This window comes from Labrus mixtus, chromosome 18 (genome assembly GCF_963584025.1).
Source record: "Labrus mixtus chromosome 18, fLabMix1.1, whole genome shotgun sequence".
Classification (NCBI taxonomy): Eukaryota; Metazoa; Chordata; class Actinopteri; order Labriformes; family Labridae; genus Labrus; species Labrus mixtus.
Window position 1 is genome coordinate 12,909,253 of NC_083629.1, and position 20,286 is coordinate 12,929,538.

General features: G+C 40.5%; 1 protein-coding gene across 1 annotated transcript in view; it reads right to left on the bottom strand.

The window, feature by feature from the left end:
- Positions 1 to 3,843: 3,843 nt before the first annotated feature.
- The window catches only part of tmem63c (transmembrane protein 63C), a 32,862-nt gene continuing 16,419 nt past the window's right edge, over positions 3,844 to 20,286 (bottom strand). The window contains exons 4-23 of the mRNA XM_061062896.1: positions 18,488 to 18,575; positions 16,470 to 16,507; positions 15,615 to 15,757; positions 14,691 to 14,742; positions 14,466 to 14,574; positions 13,644 to 13,717; positions 13,433 to 13,513; positions 13,221 to 13,341; positions 12,896 to 13,029; positions 12,635 to 12,757; positions 11,061 to 11,214; positions 10,873 to 10,979; positions 10,166 to 10,252; positions 10,001 to 10,066; positions 9,720 to 9,882; positions 9,508 to 9,613; positions 8,939 to 9,106; positions 8,714 to 8,826; positions 8,551 to 8,625; positions 3,844 to 7,691 (exon numbers count right to left, since the gene is read on the bottom strand). Of these exons, the coding sequence (XP_060918879.1) occupies positions 7,461 to 7,691; positions 8,551 to 8,625; positions 8,714 to 8,826; positions 8,939 to 9,106; positions 9,508 to 9,613; positions 9,720 to 9,882; positions 10,001 to 10,066; positions 10,166 to 10,252; positions 10,873 to 10,979; positions 11,061 to 11,214; positions 12,635 to 12,757; positions 12,896 to 13,029; positions 13,221 to 13,341; positions 13,433 to 13,513; positions 13,644 to 13,717; positions 14,466 to 14,574; positions 14,691 to 14,742; positions 15,615 to 15,757; positions 16,470 to 16,507; positions 18,488 to 18,575 (2,233 nt within the window). The 3' untranslated portion in view covers positions 3,844 to 7,460. The remainder of the gene's footprint in view (positions 7,692 to 8,550; positions 8,626 to 8,713; positions 8,827 to 8,938; positions 9,107 to 9,507; positions 9,614 to 9,719; positions 9,883 to 10,000; positions 10,067 to 10,165; positions 10,253 to 10,872; positions 10,980 to 11,060; positions 11,215 to 12,634; positions 12,758 to 12,895; positions 13,030 to 13,220; positions 13,342 to 13,432; positions 13,514 to 13,643; positions 13,718 to 14,465; positions 14,575 to 14,690; positions 14,743 to 15,614; positions 15,758 to 16,469; positions 16,508 to 18,487; positions 18,576 to 20,286) is intronic.

Genomic DNA, 20,286 nt, shown 5'->3' on the forward strand with positions numbered 1-20,286 from the left:
TTCAATTAATGACTGAGATACACAAGGGGTTAATTGCCCTTGTGGTCAATCGTTAGCCGGCCCCTAGAGTTGTACAGGCTTACCTTGTAGTGAACGAGGGTTTTCTCTGAACGCTGTCGTCTGGAGAGGAGTCTGTGAGAAAAGACAACGCACATTATTTTTAGAAAGTCTGCATTGGGCTCAAGTATGGCGGAGTATCCAATGTTGTCATGGCAACTGGAGAAAAAACAAAGGTATTGCTTGATAATTCACTCATTATAAATCATACTGTGAAGAGACATAGGGGTTGAACAATGGCTACATATACACACTAATAGGGTTTTCTCTGATAGCTCGCTCAGATGGAGACAGCAACCCAACAGAGGGAATGAGCTGTCTATCAACACTAAAGAATAAGGTTATATTATTCATTTCTGGCTGTAAGCAACTTTCCCTACCTTAGAAAGAGTGATGCAATAACTATTACTTACTGAATTCTCTCTCCTGTATTTGTCTCAAACCATTAGTCTCCACACAGGATGTGTATCTTTAACAAAACACTTAGATAGTTCATTAGTAGTATTTTATATCTCCACTCAGATATTTCTCTGTATTTCTTTTAGAAATAATGGAGTTTTTACCTCAAGGAATCTGGTGAAGTAGCTTTACATTTTTATGACCCTTAACTGTAGAACAGCCTCCCCTTCGATCTTGGAAGGTCAAAATTCTCTTTTTTTTTTTTACTGTCTTTTAAGTAGGGTTAATCATGGTTTATCACTGATAATATCCAAGCTGCAAAAAGTCCTATCTTCACATGCAACAGTGAATTGCTTGGCTTCTGAGTGGTGCTTAATGTGACATACACTCAATACTATGCCTGCACACATTTTACTTAGACACATAAAGATTGAAGAGGCAGCTGCTGCCTCACTTCCATGCGAGCTGTGCTTTTGCTACTGTTTAGTTTTAAAGAGAAGTAATGAGAGCATGAGCATGGTGTATGTGGGGTTGACTGAAAATAAACTTCAGTGCCCAACTTCATGTTAATGACAGAATATGTCACACAGTGCAACAGTGTGGCTCAATCGTGGGGTTTACAGTGTATTTAGACAACAATGGAGCTTCCATCACAGACGAGAAAGCTTGGTTATTTCAGGCCCTGGCTATAAACAATAATGATCGGTTGGGATCCATTTATTGATGGGTTTGGTCTTTTTGGTCTGATATGCTGACGGCATGAATTTATATTCTCAGTATCCTTAAAGTATCCTTTAAGTTTTAATTTCATTCTACCTATCTGCCAAAGAGGGTATCTAATGTCACTGTTTGACTACTACATCCCTGGGCTATAGGTACTAGTTTACCAAGGGTTTGTATCTGTATGTGTCTGGTTAAAATGCTGTATCACTATAGTGATTTCAGGATTGTAAATGCTGGTAAACTTTTGTTGTGTTTCACTTTTACTGACCACCATCTGGCGGTCTTCACGAATTCACAGAGCCTGACTGATGTTCTCACTTATTTCTACCTCCTATGCCACCTGATTCATTATAGGTGCTGGTTTATCTTTGGTGTTAAACTTAGTGTTTCTTATTTTATGACTTCATCTTTACCTCTAAGGATGCTTTAAGTGCTTGAAGTAAAGAAGAAGTTGCGTAATTTCTAAAAAGAGTCTCCAACTGAGTTGTTGTTACCAATCAAGTGCATACAGGCTGAAGGGAGAAACATTTTAACTTTGGAGTTCACTACTGGACCTTTATCACATTTCCTTACGTAACGCAGGTCACATCGGTGCATTTGTTGATATTATGTGTGGACCTTCTGCACATGTTCTTCATGTTCTGTGTAGCCAGGAATGAAACAGTCATCGAGACTTCACAGCACCTTTTTACATTACTCCATTAAGGACATTGAAAAATAGGAAAAGGACTGTGTGACTGAGCACCTAAATGAAATCCTCTGATAACTGAAGAATAATTGTTTTTTTGTGGTTCTGTTGGGAGTTCAAAAAGTGTCACGCTTATACACAACCTTTGTGCTGCTCCCGATGCAGCATGACCTACAATCACCTGATCTGCTGCATTCGATTGCTGCCTTTAAACCTTTTAGTTGAACATCATTAAAAATATGAGAATAGTTTTTGCGCAACTTTGATCCACAATATTATGTAAATATAAAACACAACCACCTAATAGAACTATATTTGCATGCTAAATCTAACATGAGTAAGAGCATGTTTGCAACAGGAGGAGACATTTCCTGTTGCACGTATTGGGGTGGGAAAGGCAAGCGGTGCGTCGTGCACCCAGAGGAGTTCACCTTTCACTGAGGAGCATACTCGCAGTTGCCAAGGGTGACAGAAGAAATGTCAGGGACCTTTCTTTCTTTTTATAATACACTTAGCAACGAAGAAGAACCGTATATAATAGAAGGAATGAAATCTTGATTTTTTTTTCTAACATTGCAGAAAATGACATCCATCAATTCAGTGTGAGACACTATTTGTTTTAGAACAAAATATACTAGCTCTCTTTTGCTGGAACAGCATTTACCATTGGCTCTGTGGTGCTACAGCTTTATTATGTGGTTTGGATGAAAGCAGATGCTCACACAATTAATTGCCCCTTCCACCCTTACATGTGGTTTTCGGGACCAATGAGGCCAGTTTAGTATTTTCACAGGCCTGACCCAAGGCTAATTCATGTACATACATAATGCTTCAAATAAGCCAGCATGCACCTGCATTAACAAGTCAGGGCGCTGTGAAATGAGGGTTTACGGTCTGTGGTTATCTTTGGCGAGATGGTCTGTTCATTAGTTCACTTATCGTTTTACACAGTTTGACATTTTGGGACAGAGTTGGGATGACTGATAGTACTTTCATGTCTGTACAGTTACTAGAAACTAAAACCAACAAACTGGGATCAAAGAATAGAAAAAGAGGGAACCAGAAACCATGAATTTCTGAGCTGTAGCAAAGCTGGTACGCACATTTTGTTGCTTTCCAACAGAGCTAGGATAGCTGTTTTTCCTCCTTGCATGTTCTCATGCTAAGCCAGCATGCTGCAGGCTTCATGTTCGCAATTGTGATTGTGTTCTCATGAATTAAGTTAATTATGCAAGTTTAAATTTGACAAACTCAGAGCAGACAAACCGTGCCCCTGTAGTGGGGCCTGGACACCAGGTTAGCTACTACACCATCAGCCATTTGCTTATTATTTTGGAGTATATTATAGTATATATATATATATATAATAATATAGTATATTGTGTGTTTGTTGTTGTTTTTTCAGATAGAAGTGGTGAGGTTACAGGATCTCTCAATCGCTGGTAGCTGAGCCCTTAAAGATATGCTACTTTATTGTCTTACTCTAAAGGGGAAATTTTCCTCATACTACAAGAAAGAAGTCTAGATACTATTTGATTGAGAAAATCACCTTTTTTAGGACAATGTTTCCTGAGGATTAATCATTTGAGAAGGAAGGTCATTTTCTGATCCATTTCCATCCAATCAGAATTGATTTTGCAGCCAGTGAAGGTAATTCTCTATTTACTGCATGTTTAAAACTGACTATACCAATAACTCAAACAGTCTACAGTGGTACCAGTCCTCCAAAATAATCTTGGCAAGAGAGCATAACTGTATTTGCAGAAAATTCAAAATATTGTGTTAATGGAAGAATTTTCTGTTTTTTTTCAAAAACCAGCGCACAATAAGCTTTGCACATTTCCTGAAGGCATTATGTGCACATTCAGTATTGCACTACTACTTACCACATGAAGTCTGACTCACCGCCTTTCAAAAACCCTTCATCACAGACCACAGTAGATGAGAGCAATAAGGAGGTCAACCCACAAGATGAGTGGACTGGGATGAATTTGTTTTAATTTCAGATCACAGCACTTCACTTTGAACAGATGAAAACTCGTTAGCCTGACAGAGATCAATCTGAAACGCAGACCATTCCCCAACCTCAACCTTCTTCTCAGAGATCAAACAACCTAAGCAGTGGGCTGCTCATATATGACATCGAGAAGGCTACTCATGATACACACAATAAAAAAAACAAAGAGCAAAACACAGTTGACATGTCTGGAAAGCTCGTGTGGCACAGACTAAACCTCAGAGAGTCAAGCTGAATGAATGTCAACAGACACGACAGGACACAATAAAACTAGGTAAGCATCAAATGGACAATCCATCCTTGCAGGGCCATTAGAACTAAAAATACCCTAATAATTTTTATTAGTATATTTCAAAGGAAAGTGTGTTTAATGATCTGTGAAACAAGCGTCTCCTAGAGAAAACCACAGGATATGTTGGCAAAGAGAAAGAAACTCTGAGAGGCTCTTTGATGTTTTTTTTTTTTTAACCGAATATACAGGACTTCTGAATTCTCTGAACTGACCACTTCGTACTCACTTTACTGCCAGCTTCCATGTGTTTAATGCAGCACGAGCAGCTTGGGTATAATTCCTGTAAAATGGAACAAATAAATAAAATTTTATATAATAATATTCCATCAATTTGGGAAAATGACAATTAAGTCTACTTCAAACACAAAACAATATTCAAATTCACTCTTCAAAGCAGGAAGAACATTTTTGCCTCCTCTGAGAGATGATTTAATGCATCACTGTCACTAGAATTCAAACATGTCAGTAAATCAAAAAAAGACAAAAGAACTGACAGAATAAACTTTAAAATAAAACGTTGATCAATGTAACATAAATGATCTGTAAAAAGAAGAATACAGCAGGTGAACTGAAAAATATGGATTGAGTTAAAGAACAAGGCACAGACAGGCCACAATGTATGCTTTAAAAAAACCTACAGAAACGCTGTAATGTAAAGAAATGCTGTGAGTGAGCCTCGTGTTTGGATTGAAAGTGCTTGAATGTAAAAAAAAACTACTCAAGGTCAACTTGCTAGCTTTTTCTTGAGCTTTTGCTCTTATGACATTGTTTTCATCAGCAGACGATGTTAGCTCCTCCACCAGTCATTCATCTGAAAATGTTCAAACTTTCTAGTTTACTCTGATTCTTAGGACTACTACACATGTCTATGTTGCAGTACAAGCTTCCTGTTACAGTTTATTCTTAAAATCTCATTAAAAGCTAATAAGTTGCAGGTGCAGATTGTCTACTGAACTTCTTTTCCAAGGTGAAGAAGTAGAATCCTAAACGTGCAAAGAACTGAGGAGGGTTTGGGCATCGACAGATCAGTAACCATCACAAAATCATGAAGTCTGTGATTTGGTAGAAAGCCCCAGAAAAGTTACCACTGGGATGCTGGGTGAAGATGTAAGTGGAAGGAGCTGAGGGCTTTGAGGACTAAATGTAAGAATGGAAAACATCACCACTGATTGAAAATTACTGCTTGGGTTTGTTTTGTGTTTGTTATCAGGTTGGTTTCATCTTTTTGTTGTTTCCCTACTCTTTAGTTTTCAGTCCATGCAGCATATTCCGGGCCATGCTGGATTGTCTTACAAAAGGGAGTGATTGTTAAAGGCACAGCAAGAGACACGAAGGACTACAAACCACAATCAGTTTCCATTCAGAGTCATCCAGAGGAAGTCAAAATGACCCACAATACACAACTCCCAAACACACACATACACACACTCGCAAACACAGACTAAAAAGCAAGTTTAGTACACGTGACACTGGACCTCAAGGATGAAGATATGAATGCTCATTTATACAATGTAGAATAGTTGACATGCATTTTAGTGTCACACAGAATAGGGCAATGCAACTGACATCCTCATACAGATACAGCATGGTGATGATCAAATTGGACTTTTTGTATTTATATTTGGAACCAAAATTAAAGTAATTTAGCACAATCATATTTCACCAACACTTGTCAGATATATAAAACATAAATATGTGTGAGCCATCATGGAAAGGGTATTTTTATAATATTTCTGCTTCTAAACATTTTTTCATTTTAATGACATTGGAAGTAACACAATCACTTTCAGACTTTTCTTACATTAAAGGGAAACATCTGGAGATTTTCATGATGGTGTCTCGCAGTGAGAGAAAAACGAGGCTTGTGCTTCCAAAGTTGTAATGGCTCATTGAACTTGTGAGCTTTTCCTGGTTAAATAAAGATTTTAATAGAATAACAATATGAATAGTTCTTAATTGCCAGAAGGAAACTTCTTTCCTCTCTTGCAGAGAGATGGATGTGATGATTCATACCATGCCCATATTGTCGGCTAAATGTTTTGTTAGGTTTACTGTAAACAGCCGGTTAGCTCAGTTAGCTTAGCGTAAAGACTGGAAATGGGGGAAAAGCTTGCCTGGCTTTCTCTTGTAGTCCCAACAGGACACCTTGAAAGACAATTAGATCCAGAATGTAGTAATAACTCACAGGGCTTATTTGTGTTTCTGGCCCTAGGCAGCCTGTTTCAACCATAGACTGTAAATATTACAACCTGTTTTTATGCTATGCTAAGCTAATGGGCTGCGAGCTATGAGCTGTAGCTTCATATTTACTATAGAGGAACAAGAGTGGTTGTCAACCTTTCATTGAACTCTTGGCAAGACAACAAATTACTCATTGAAAATGTTAAACATTTTACAATTTAAGTTTAAGTTTAAAATAAATACAAAGGGAGTTGGATTGAATACACAGCTCTGTAAATCCATGACCATTTTGCAGTTCCCCAACCCAAAACCAAAAGCACAACATCAACGACACCACAAAATACCGTAGCAAAAATAGCAACTTCAACTTGATAATAGTTACATCAAGCTGCAGGTACGGTCAAGCTGCTTGTGCCTCCTCGGAGAACGTGGACATAAATTACAGCGCGTCTCTGAGTTACATTCGGCCCTCCGTCTGTCTGCCCTCTCACTGCAGATGGCTTCACAACTAGCTGCCCTCACCCTCAGCCTCCCCGAGCTCTGCCGTAGAGGAACCAGAAATCACCCGTGCCCAGACCGCGGTGTCAGTCTGCCAGGGCGAGCCTGCTCACACCACCCACTCTGATGGGAACTTTCACCTCCACTCATGTCCAAGTGGCACCGCATGGACAGAGTATCTCTGATGGCAGCCCAAAGGAGCTTCTTCCCCTGTCACTTTGATTAGTTTAAATATTTTCTAGTTTGCAAATGAAGCCTTAGAAGCAAGTAAAACCCTCTCCTGGATCATTCAACAGTTTAACCAAAATAATCTGTACATTGAGGGTGCATGTATCTATCTCAGGGTTGAAGTTTGTGTTCAGGTTTAGGAGATTTTTTTGAAAACTCCTGGCTGATAATTTGACGTTTTTTTGTCTGCTTTCTGTATTTTTAAGCATCTTTCCTCGTCCTGTTCTTCATCCTCTCTGACAAGCCCAATCTATTCTCAGGGTCCCAGGCAGCTTAGTTGGAGTCGAAGCTCAGTGGCAAAAATGCAGCAGTGTAGCCTTCAGCAATCTGTGTTCCCCAGTGAAGGATAGGGTAAATTAGATTAGGGGGATTTAGTGTTACTGGTAGCCAACTGGGCTGTCCATGAGTGGGCTGGAGCAGTAGGGTTCTGGAGGGTCTTGGAGCTCAGTTTCATGGGTCTGGGCGTGGTCTTCTTCGCACTCCTCTTCCTCCGCTGGGCCATGGCTTGAACTCTGTGAACTGGCCATGGCGCCGTAGCTGTGGTGTGCAGGGGAGGGCATGGGGGTCAAAGCCAGCTCTGGCTCCAGGAGCACGGTCGCCACAAAGAGCTGTTGGAGGAAGAACAACATAAAGTTTAAATGGTGCCAAACAGTAAATCACTCGATGCAATTAATGAGGCTGGTGGTGAGGCTATGAGATAAAAATGGATTTTAATCTGGGTTTGTTTTCCCATCCAACACTAGATCATAAATGGATCTATTTACATTCAATATCAAATGATTGTGACATGATATATTTGCATCAAAGTCAGGTTCTTAACAAATTAATAATTAGTAGTCTGGATATAATCCAAAAAATTCAGTAAATTGCAGAGATTATAAATTCCAAAAAATGTAGACGATAATGAAAGTTATTTTGAGGACCATCCTGTGAATTGTGCATGTTTAACTCTATGATGGAAGATGTTTCTAGATCCTCTAAATTCTTTATGTCCCTCCCTCCATCCTATTGTCTCAGCCCATGAGTCTGTGGTAGTTGGGTGTTCACCTATGAATCTGGTTCTGCTCGAGGTTTCGGCCTCTTGTAAGGAAGTTTTCTGTTGCACTTGTTGCTAAGGATTAATGTTTGGTCTCTTGAAATGAAATTACAAAGAGTACAGTCTAGACGAGCTTTTTATGTGAAGTGTTATTCAATAACTTGAATTTTAATTTGGTGCTCATGAAGATTAAAAAAAATTAGCACACTACACATATACATACATATATGTGTGTGAGGTATTAATAAAATACTGTATATATATATATATATATATACAGTATATTTATCAATGTTCAGCAGCTGACTTGCATGTTTGAACTACCAACACTTAAAGTAAATGCACAGATTTAACAGTACCAACAACAAAAAAGTAAAACAATATGCTTTGTAAATGTGTTAAATTCAAAGAAGGAAAATGTTGCACTGTACACTGGAGGCAGTGGTGGATGTTACAGTACTCCTGTCTGCATCGGTGAACGTCCCCTCTGCTGGCTGATCGGACATCTTCAAAAAAGGAAACATACAAACTATTTATCCAGCATCAGTAGATCTTCAACTGAACTTCATCTGAGTGAGGTACGGAGTAGCTGACCTGGTAGCTTGTTGATTTGTCTGGATGCTTCCTAAGGCACAAGCGGAAGAGGGAGAAGGCAACAGAGGAGAGCAGGGATATGAAGGTGAAGAGGGTGATGGGATGCACTGGACCTGGGACAGTAAGGGAGAGAAATGACAAGGTCACAATGTTATAATGTGCACTAAACCATAGAATGACAGCTACTGGGACGGTGACAGGACAGAAAGGGAAGTGATAAGGCACCTAGTCTGAGCACAGAGAAGAAGAGCAGCCAGAACATGCAGAAGATTGGAGCCACGATGACCTGGCTGATGGCTGCTCTGTGGATCCTCTGGTTGAGTTTGGTAGGAACGTATGCATAGTAGATGTTGTATCTGTCGACCATATGCTTCAGGATCGCATAAAGTAGACCTAGAGGGCACAAAAACACACACACAATGAGAAGAAATATATGCACAAACAAAACACAAATCTGCACAAATAATAGGAATAAAGGGCAGATAACAGCAGGGAATTGCGTATGAAGAGGCCTCTTTGGACTGAGAATTTGACTTCAGACGTTAATAGGAGCTTGGTGTGCTCTAGACAGAGACAGGAGCAGAGTGGGCGTCTGGCTCGCAGCTCGCTGTGTCTTGGTGTCTGGGACTACAGCAGCAAATTCACACAGGCTGCATCGGACTGGCAGGCAGGAGAGGAGAGCGAGGTCAGAGTAAGGGGAGAGAAATCACTAAACAGGGCTAAGAGGGGATGTAATGGGATGCAGAGGAATGACAAAAAAGAGGAGACACAGATGGTCACTTCATGTTGCTTACCAAAGGGAGTAATAATGGGACATGTGATGCTGTAGGTCATACTGACTGCAAATATACACATGGTCCAGGCATACTCCAGGCCAAACTGGAACTCGTAGGCCTGACTCTGCAGAGGCAATCACAAACAGTGAGAAATTCACATTTAGAAAAATTATATAATCTAATGTACCTGAAAAGAAAACAGCCAGATAAGCACGAGAGGCTCAGTTTACCCTTTTAACGTGAATGCGCTCGGCCTGGGACTTGGCAAAGCAGAGTCGGAGGGCGTACACCGTCAGCCCCGGGATACGAAGCAGCTCCATAGAAGTGCCGATCAGACTGGATGTGATGACATAGTTTACAAAGAATGCACCGTTGTCCGGAAGAAACACACACCTGAAAAAAATGTAATAAAAACAACACCACATTAATAAATAAAGCGAAAGATATTATTACTTTTTACGAGCTGGGGTCTTTTTGATGAACTTTATTTAGACAAAAAGAGTTCTCTTACTGGAATTTGACTTCTTTTTCATCCAGGAAGTTCACATCAAAGAGCCATGTGAAGAACAGGTCAAGACTACAGAAGAAAAAAATAGTTAGAGAATTGACTCAAAACAATTGCAAGAATATATGAAATAAGAAGTATTGTGTGTGTTCTGATCTGCTCTAGGTGTACCTGGATAAACCAAGCGAGGGCAGGATGATGACCATGAAGACCAGCAGTAAAAAACACTTGTGCATTGTGACTTGGTTCTCCCCTGACCTAAGAAACATGGGATCGTAAGAATATCATTATGGGAAGCCTATTTAGCTAAAAATCATATTTACAAAGTTCCCTTCAACCACTAATTTATTCTAAGTCAGCTGACTCTACATTAACTGGATCATTTGATTCATTAGCATAAACTACGCTTTGCACTCCAGTAAACAGTTGATTTGCATTCGCTGCCTCGCACATCATGCCTGCTCAACACGTAGAGAGGGGGGTAGTTATGTAAAGAAAAGGGTGCTCATAGGTGCTGCGTGAGGATGTCTCCCTATGCACAGTTGTTCCGCTCCTCCTCCTCCTGCTGCTAGTCACCATGTGCTGCTCCTCTGCGCGCTGTGACTACTGTGCATATCATTATTCTCACATGGAGATCTCTATGACAACCTGCCCAGAATAACAGTGCAGGGAGAGTGGCGGGTGGAAGGAGGGAGAGAGTAAAGAAAACAAGTGCACCAGGGTGAAAAAGAGAGAAATAAATTAGACAAGGATAAAAAAAAAAAAAAGGAATGCTGAGAGTTGAGAGGATGATGGACAGCTTCACATGAAGGGTTCGTTTAAAAGGTAATTCCATTTCTGAGGAGAGAGGAGAGAGGAGGCCGATGGCTGGTGAGTACCTGGTCCAGTGGGACTCAAAGAAGGCTGAGTAGTAGACGATGAAGGGCAGGAGCACGGAAAACGCCCACAGCAGGAGGGTTGGGAAGAACTGGGTAATGACCGGGCTCTGGATTGGAGAACAAGAAGATTACTAAAGAGGAACTTAAAAAGGCAGCTTTAAGGTCACAACTTAATGTCAAACTCTGACCTGCAGACTCTCCACAGGCCTTGTGACGTTGAACTTGTCCATGGTGTTGACAATGATGGCAGGAGTGGTGAGGAAGAAGAGGAGCAGAAAGAGGAGGATGTTGAGGAGGACACAGCGGAGCCACCAGCGAGAACCGCACACTGACAGGTTCTCCCTGCAAGGTGACGGGGGAAATGATGTGTCTCAATTCACAGAAACAGACAGGGCATTTAACACTCTTCCCCTTCTCTTCCCGACACTCCCGCTCTTAATGTATTGACATAAGCCTGAAATAGCTCGCTCAGTCGCCTCTCATATGTGAGTTGTTTCCACTCTACTGGACAGGAGAGCAGGTTGGACACAGCACACTTCAGTGCTCTACTTTTAATTAAGGAACACAAGTACCTGCTCCAGTCGTCTAGTTGGTGCAGAAACACATTCATGCATTCTGAAAACACTGCAACCAATCAGAGGTAAAGCACAAACACTGATCATCTCTTTGGTTAGTCTGCTATACATATGCAACATTCGTTATATAATCTATCTGGGGCTGGGCTTTGCATTCTAATAGAAAAAAGATGCATTATAAGGAATTGCATTTAGAATAGGGAATGAGCTTTAAAGGGTGTTTGAGGTCTGAAACACCTTTAATGTTTTGGTTTTCTTTCAAAGCTAAGAAACATCATTATAACAGTATGTGTATCTTGCCTCATTAAAAAGGCTCCATCAGGTCTTTAGTTAGTCACAATCCAGGGGTCTCCAAATATGTCAGGGTTCATTACAGGGAAATGTGTCTCAGTGATGCCTAAAACATGTCACATTGGATATCAGGCTCAGATTATGTTTCTAAGTGGGTTTCCTCAGGGTGCTCTGGTTACCTCCCACAGTCCAAACATAAAGGTTAATAAACTGATTCTACTGTAGGTGTTAGAGTGAATGTTCGTCTGTCTGTGTAACATACAGTTCTCCTATTGCCTGTTGGAATGAAACCAAAGACATGGCCTTTCTTTTGAAATCCTGAAAAGTTCAAATGTGAAGACTTCTGAGGCTTCTTTCAGACTCAAGAGAGGTTTTTTATTGTTTACACACCACTGTTTTTAATATCCTAGTATTTTATTATCTTATTTTGCATTATTCTTCTGGATAATAATTAAGTGTACATTAATCTTATTTATTTTGTCCATTTAATCACTGTCTTATTCTGCCACTGTTTGCCTGATGAAGGTCTAATACCGAAACGTTGCCAATAAGTGTTCGTTTGCAAGTTAGACAGTGTGCGGGGGTTTACCTTTAACTTTTTGATGGACACATTGCTCTCCTACGCACCTGTCTTATGAAATGAATGTGCGAAGGTCTATTTTGAGCTATCTTGAAATGTAACCTTTCTAATCCTACCTCCTGTGTTTCCTTATCACAAATTCACGATCCAGTTTCCTCTGTTTTACCTAGTGAAAGGATTTTAGGCGCTCATATTGTTTTTATTTATGTAAAGAACTTTGTGTTACATTTTGCTATGTATGAAAAGTGCTCTAAAAACAAAGTCTGGTTGGTTTGATTGGAGGAATGAAGAGGATTAACGCCCTTAAAGTACTAACCATATAATGTCACTGGGAGCAGGTGCGTAGCTGACCCCCCACTTCTGTGACTGCACCACGGTGGTGATGCTGGACTGCTGGGGTTTGTGGCGGCAGTGCACACGACTGTAGTCCTTCACAATGCTGGAAAAACAAAACAAGACGTAGAAACAGCCAAAGCTATGTCTGCTTTTATGCCCCCATGTGTTTTATAGCTGCTCCCTGTTGTGCCATGGTTTGATGCGAGGACATAAACATGATGTCATGCTGTTGTTTACTCACACAGCAGTCATCCTCTCATCACGGAAAGTCACAAAGGCAATGCCTAGCCTCTTCATGGTGATGCGGTTCTTCTCAGCGTTAAACTCGTCCGTGCGCTTCTCCTCTAACTCGCTGTAGTATTGCTCGGCATCCACCTGCAGATCAAAAATTAGAGCCTTCAGTACTCACTGCATCTTCTACCCTCAGATTAATCCACTGATTTACAGAGCAAGACATGTTACTGTTGCATGCACCTACTTCTGGATTGCAGTGCCATCCAGTGGTTACATACTTTCTGTGCAGCAGTCAATGTTCTAATTCAAATGTGTCTGATAAAAAAAAGTACCTTTTCAAAGCCACAGATGTCACAGCAGAAGATCTGAGCACAAGGATGAGTCCTGATCATGATCTTCCCCTCCTTCTGGGCCTTTGTGGCAAAGTATAGCCTTCCTTTCATCGCCTTGCGCCTGCAAATCACAAAACATGACACCCTTCAGACAAGAAGACAAGACGTTGCAAACTGAGCAACTCTAGTCTTTAGTTTTTTTTTTACTGTACCTCTCTAAGTCCAGCCTCATCAGCTTGTGGACATCAAAGCAGAAACGGATGTCATTGACAGTACAGCTGGGATAGGCCTCACTGGTGAATGGAACAAAAGGAGTAAATCATAATGATGGTGATGAGAGCATCTACAGGTGTGCAAAAAAGATAGTCAGGACTTCCTTTACTCAAATCAATACAAAATAGAATGAAATAGAAAAATGTGTACTGAAAATGTTTGGTGATGAGTCCTGGGTCAGAGATCTCTCTTGGTATGCAGGTAATCATCAGCGTCCTGGCTACCTGTGACACAAAATGCATTTAAAAATAATAAGTTATGTTAGGTACGTCCACCTCAATAGAGTCTATATAATACATGTCAGCCTGCATGTCCAAATATAGTCAACACTGGTTCCAAAAACCAAAGATGGTGAGAATCACAAACTGAGGACTCAAAAAAGTTGTACACAAACCAATGGGTAACGTCATCAAGTCGAGTCCACTTAGTTTATAAAGTCTATGACGGTAAAACAGTTAATGGACTTGAGCTTGTATAGCGCTTTTCTAATCTTCTGACTACTCAAAGCGCTTTTACACCGCATGTCCGCAACAGGAGCGATTTGGGGCTAAGTGTCTTACCCAAGGACACATCGGACATGTTGCTGCAGGAGCTGGGGATCGAACCCTCCGGTTGAGAGACGACAACTCTACCAACTGAGCCCCAGCGACCCCAGTGCATGATCGTGATGTCTTTGATCTCTTATCGTCTGACACTTAAATTGAGCACTCCTTCATGTTCCCCAGAGTGTAAACTCCACTGTGATGATCCGTTAAGTCTCCAAATAATGCAGCCAAAGAGATAAAATCCTGCTTGAGTTTTAGTTTATGATGAAAAGTTGTAAAAATGGTGAAATTCCCTTGGCTGCACTTTGTGTTGAGCGCTAATTACCATGCTTAAGTGCCAAAGTATGAAAATTGACTGGATGTTTTTCGCAATGAAAAAATAGCCAGACCATGATATAAAAACAGTTTAATGTGTTGGGAGACAAACCTTCTCATCCTCTCTGTACTCCAGCCGTATGGAGTGGTGAGCCATACACAGCACTGTGATGATGAAGTAGACCAGAGCAAAAACGCTGTGGAGCCACAGAAAGCTGTCCCTGTGAGGCACAAGAACACTGCTGTAATATAGACGGATAAAGATAGTCCAGTGTTGTTCACACTGCTCTGTGCTCTATCATGAGATTTGATGTCATTGATGGAGTGTTGGACTTACTTTGCGTTAACATTAGCCAGTGTTGTTCTTCCAAAGTTCTCAGGACTGTCTCCTGTAGAAATAATGCAACATGACAGAGAGACTTTACATTTTTAAATGACTTCAAGGAGACTCCTCTTTTGTCTGGAGGCTGAAGCAATGGAACTATGTCAAGAAAAGCATTTAATTAAATTTCTCTCATCTCAACGACACAAAATTCAAACACTGCAGTCTTGCTGCTCTAATTGGGGCACCCTTTGTTTGCTGTTGCTGTGGCAGCCTGTCAGAGGGTGTTGGTTTATTTAATGACCGGGGTGACACACTGGCCCATAAGATGACAGCCAGCAGTAATAAAAAAAGTTTCTGTGGATAGCTTGGCTCTTATATTGGCTCCTGCACTTCGTGCAGTCATGGAATCACTTACTCAACACTTCCAGCAGAATAAGCACACTGCTTCCAAAAGGTACTTCTACTTGTATTTAGCAGCTAATTTTCTGCTTCATCCAACTCCTGACAACTACATGTGTATGTTAAAAGGAAATGAAGCACGTTCTATTTTCACAATCCTACTTGATGAATTGCCACTGACATACTAGAAACTCCCATTAGATGAAGTGCAGCCTTTGTGTATGAAAATAGTAGTGGTTTGACTTCATTATATCCTTGTATGGGTCATTTAAAGCTAAAATTATATTTAATCTTGTTTCATGTATGCAAAATGCTTTGTCTTTTTTAAACTCGGCTGGACCGCAGACTGTATAAAGTTAAAGTTTCTTTGCATTCAGCCGATAAATCCTTTCAAGTGTAGCTGTGTGTGATTGTCTCTGTGTGGCCTGGCTTCTCTCCCTGTGAGGTGCCCCGATGTGTCTCTCCTGAGGTTAAGGATATCCTTCTGCTTTTTAAACAGTCAGGCCAGCTAGACCATCATGTAGAGGACCAAAATACCCTGGAGGTTCCCGGAAAAGTTGACCGGCAGGATAACGGCCAAAGACAGCAGGCAAACCACCGTCATGAGCAGGATGATGTGGCGCTGGAAGGACAGGTATGTTACAGCATCAACGCCGCATTTACTACGGATCTCTTCATCCCTGCAGAAACAAAGCGGAATACAAGAATAAGAATCTCTTTATTTAATCTGAGAGATACATTACTCTCTTCTTTTGTGTGACAAAATCAGAAATGCTGCAAACTGAGCTTCAGTAATTCACTCCTTAAGGCGTTAACTTGTATGTAGCTCTACTGCGAGGACATATGGGCCACTATACCTCAACATGTTTAAAACGGTGGCACCCCTATGTTGGTGCCAGAAGCTGTGGCCACCAGGCAGCAGTTTCAGGAAAACCAGTCTCATAAAATAGAACAAAAAAAAAAGCACGACAAAAAAAGAGAGGTGCATTCTGGTCTCACGTCGGTAGCCCACACATTGAGAACTTGCAGGGTGGGTTCACACTTTCCCAGGGATCCCTGGGTGAGCCAGTGGCATGAGAGCTAAAAAAAGCTGCACCCAAACTCCACCATTATACTATGGAAACCATGGACACCGTGAACATCGCCTTTTTTATGAGCCTAAATCTGCTTGTGTGCAGTCAGACTCGAGCAAGTGCAAATATTCAAGTGGAAACCTCGGCAGGAGCGGTCACATGAGCTCAGACTCGTTTGTTTTTCCTGCTAAATGGCATATAACACAGGGCTTTACATTCAACGGTGACATAAACTTTGAAGACAGAGCCAATAAAAGGATAGGAGCTAGCATAAAAGTAAGGTGAACTAATTAAAAGGGCAACGACTTTGTGTACTTACTTCATTTGGTAAAGTGATGAGAGCCAGGAGCAGAAACCCTGCACGGAGAAGACAATCATAAACATGAAATAGACGTGTTATTTAGGAAAATGAATTACATCTGTATGCAAGTCTGTGCGCACCACATCTGGATATTTGCATGCATCCGCCATTAGCATAGTAATAAGGTCTGCAGAGTGACAAAGAGATGGAGATTTAATAGGTCTAGCCTGCAGCAGTAACCACTTTACTGCAGCCTCAGCTCTGTGTAGGCACAGTGCGATGACTCCAGTCTGAGTCTCTGTCTTACACGGCTGTAAACACATAGGGAGTGACCTCAGTCTGTCACACAGGTGTCACAGAGTCACAGGCAGCCCGGCTGAGTCATGATCCAAACTTTCCTCTTACAAATGTTGACATAGTGTCAACTTGGACAAGAGGCTTTATTGTAAAAGTGCATCATGCTGCATTTTTAGACATTAATACAGCACTGACAAATGAACTGTGACAGCAACCATAAAATGAATGAGAACATGATCGGGAAGACTACTATACATTAGTGGAAATGTTGACACATGTTTACTGTTCCTATAAAGTAATCTATGTAACATTGTGCTCTGCAGACAACCGGAGTGTGTCAGTCTCCTCCTCAAATGCAATTCCTGTTAACTTGAATCATCCTGTTTAGTTCTTATAGGTATCCTGTGGAGTTTCCTCCACTAGTAGTGCTCTAGAGCAGTGTGAGGATAAGCAAGTCCCTTTATTCAAGACTTTAACCAGAATATGGATGAACACTTTATGCAAATGCTAAATGAATATAGGGTTGATAGTTCCATTCTGCATACTTGTATATGTAAAAACACATCTTTTAGTCTCGTTTTGACGCCTCACAACCTTGAATTGAGCATTTCAGTGAGTTCCTAACAAAGATAAAAAGGGTCTTTGTGCAATGATGGAACCAGTGGATGCAGTGCAGATTGCCATCGCTGGCCGCAGCCTCTGTACAAATGACCACATTGCAAAGGTGCCTTTAATCAAGGGCAGATACAGGCGGATACTTCTGCTATATAGTAGGGTAACAGTGAGGCGTCAGGGGACTAAAACAAGTGAATTTAATGGAAAAGTTGAAAAACTTTCTAAAAGAGTGACAAAACAAAAGGAAGGAGTTTGGACCAAGAAATAATTCAATCTGTTTTCACTGCAGGTTCCCAAGACATGTAGCTCTCTCATACTACAGTCTGCTCCAACAGCTTATACTAATAAATAGAAGCAGTTATTTACACATCTGGCTAACCAGGAGTAGTGTTAGCATTTGTTAGCAGTTGTATTGTCAGTAAGTCCAATACTCATTCTGATCTTGTTTCCGCTAATAAAAAGTTTACAGTAAGTTGCTTTTTGCTTCCATTAGCTTGTTGCTCATTTTTTCCTTCCTGCTGTTTGATGCAAAACAGACAGCAAATATTATTATCCTCTTTTGCCAACATATTTGACTGCTATGGTTTGTAACACAACAACGTTAAAACAATGAGCTCAAAGACGCTCCACAGCCAAAAGGGACTGCAGGGTACAATGATCTTTCTTTGTGCATCAACCACTCAGTGGGACTTCCTTTTCATTATGGCTATTTAATTTATTGTCAATAAAACTAAAAGTATCAATTGCAGCTTCAAAGTAAGGTGGCTGAAAAGGATCTCGTTCTGATTTTAACATTGTAAGTGAACAATGCAGTTTTCTGGGTTAGGGTAGGGCTAGGTTAGGTGGAGGCGGTTAGGGGTTAGGGTGCAGGTTTTAACACATTAAATAGAAAAAAGAAAAACTGAATTAGGTAAGAAAAGCATTCAACACCTTTGTTAGACCTTTGGGACATAGAGAAATGTATTTAGTTGAGGGAAACTGAGTATAAACACAGCAATGTTTTTTTCAGGATGAAATCCACAGAGTAGCGTTGATCATTCTGAAATGCTGTTAAGGGGTTCATTGCTACTTAAGGAGCTGATTAAAATGTTTACACTGAAAAACTGTTAAAAAAAAACACTCACCATGTCCTTGGTGTCAGAGTCAGAGGGGCTGGACTCAGAGGGAGACTTCTCTTTCTCACTTGGTTCTCCATAAAACAGGGAGGTGAGACTGGATTGGAAGATAAACAACAAAATAACAAGATATCGATTGTTGCCTGACACGACCTTATGAACACCCTTTGATTGAATTCATTTCAGGGCTGTAAAAGAGAAAAACAACTCAAACCGAATGTCACTGCAGCAGACAGCCCCCACAGTACCTGTCTGACATAAATCCCAGTGTGTGTTTATACAGAGAGAAGACATGAAACAATACAATACAGTCCAATCTAATAAAGCCACAGTGATGATCGAGTTTGTGGATATTTCTCTATGGGCCGCAGTGCTGACAGTTCAACAGCATGTCAAATTTAGCAGGATAATTGAATTAGTATGAGAGAGGGCTACGTGGGAAAGCACACAGATGATGCTCGCCCTCGGGTGCTGTGAAGCGGCTGCCGGTCATCCAGAACTAATCGAGCCGGCAGACCCAGGAGAAGAAACATTGCAGACTCATGCTGACTGATAGGTGCACTTTGACTTCTTTGTAACCTTAACAATATCGAAATAGAAGCTGGAAAGGTCAATTCAACTTGTTGATCAACTAAATACTAATTTCTTTGTTAAACTGTTAATCAAATACTCCTAAATTAATAATCGTCAAAACTAACAATATTTTCTGTGCAGCCAAGGTTTATTACTACTGCCTGATGCAGAAAATATCTGCATGCATCAAGTGTGTTAATCCGCATCTGAAAGTAGTTCCACACAAAATGCTTTATTTTCTTGTGTTTGAGCAAGTGCCCAGCTGTTTCAATTATTGAGAATTAAACTTTTATGTGAACTTTAGAAAAGACGTATTAGACACAGATAGATATACGATAAGGCACTACTGGAGTTGACTCAGACAGGATAAAAATAGAATCCTTGCAGGGGATTTGCTGACAATATCAAATATATATAGAATACCACAAGCCCTCTAGACTTGACCTTTGTGTATCAAGAGAAAATACCAAACATTGGCTGCAGCAGGTTTCTTTTTCTGCATTTTATATAGCTTTACACTGAACATCTTCTGGTACTGGTACTCAATTAAAAAAAAGGTTTTTTAATTTAAGGGCAGTTCTTTGGAAAATAGTGATGGAAAAGTTTTGTTTTTTGTTATTTGTTTTTAACATATTTGTTTTAAAGCTCATGTGAGAAGTTTTTAGCTTACTGAAATAAATATTGATGCCTCTTTATGACATTTAAAAGCAGACAAGACCACCAGTGTGGGGAAGGTGTTGGATGTCGATGGGTGATACATTTGACTTTTAACAAAGATGGGTGAGATTTTTTTGTTAAAATAATTAATAAGCCTACACGTACAGGTCAAATTCAGCAAAGGCGCAATCAGTCACAGGGCGCAGTCACCTAATTCAAGACACACAAACTTCCCCACAGAGGCATTAAAAAAAACATTTTATTAACCTTCAATGGAAGTAATAGTTAGTTGCAGTCCTATTTTTTTAAAGAGTAAGGAGACTAGTTTATCCAAACCACTCTGTTCAACATCCTCATTGAATATGTAGGCCTCCGTCTGGGCTGTATTTAAATTAATTTCAGTGTTAACAAAATATATTTAAGCCTTCATTTTTATCTCTGTTTCCTGTGCACTGCCAGCAGAGGGAGCTGCAGCCTTCAGGATCAGGACTCAGGAGGGGCTCCTCTTTGAATTATTTCTCCATCTTAAATGTGGACGTGGCTCAAGGATCAGAAAGTGCACAAGACAGCAGTAGATG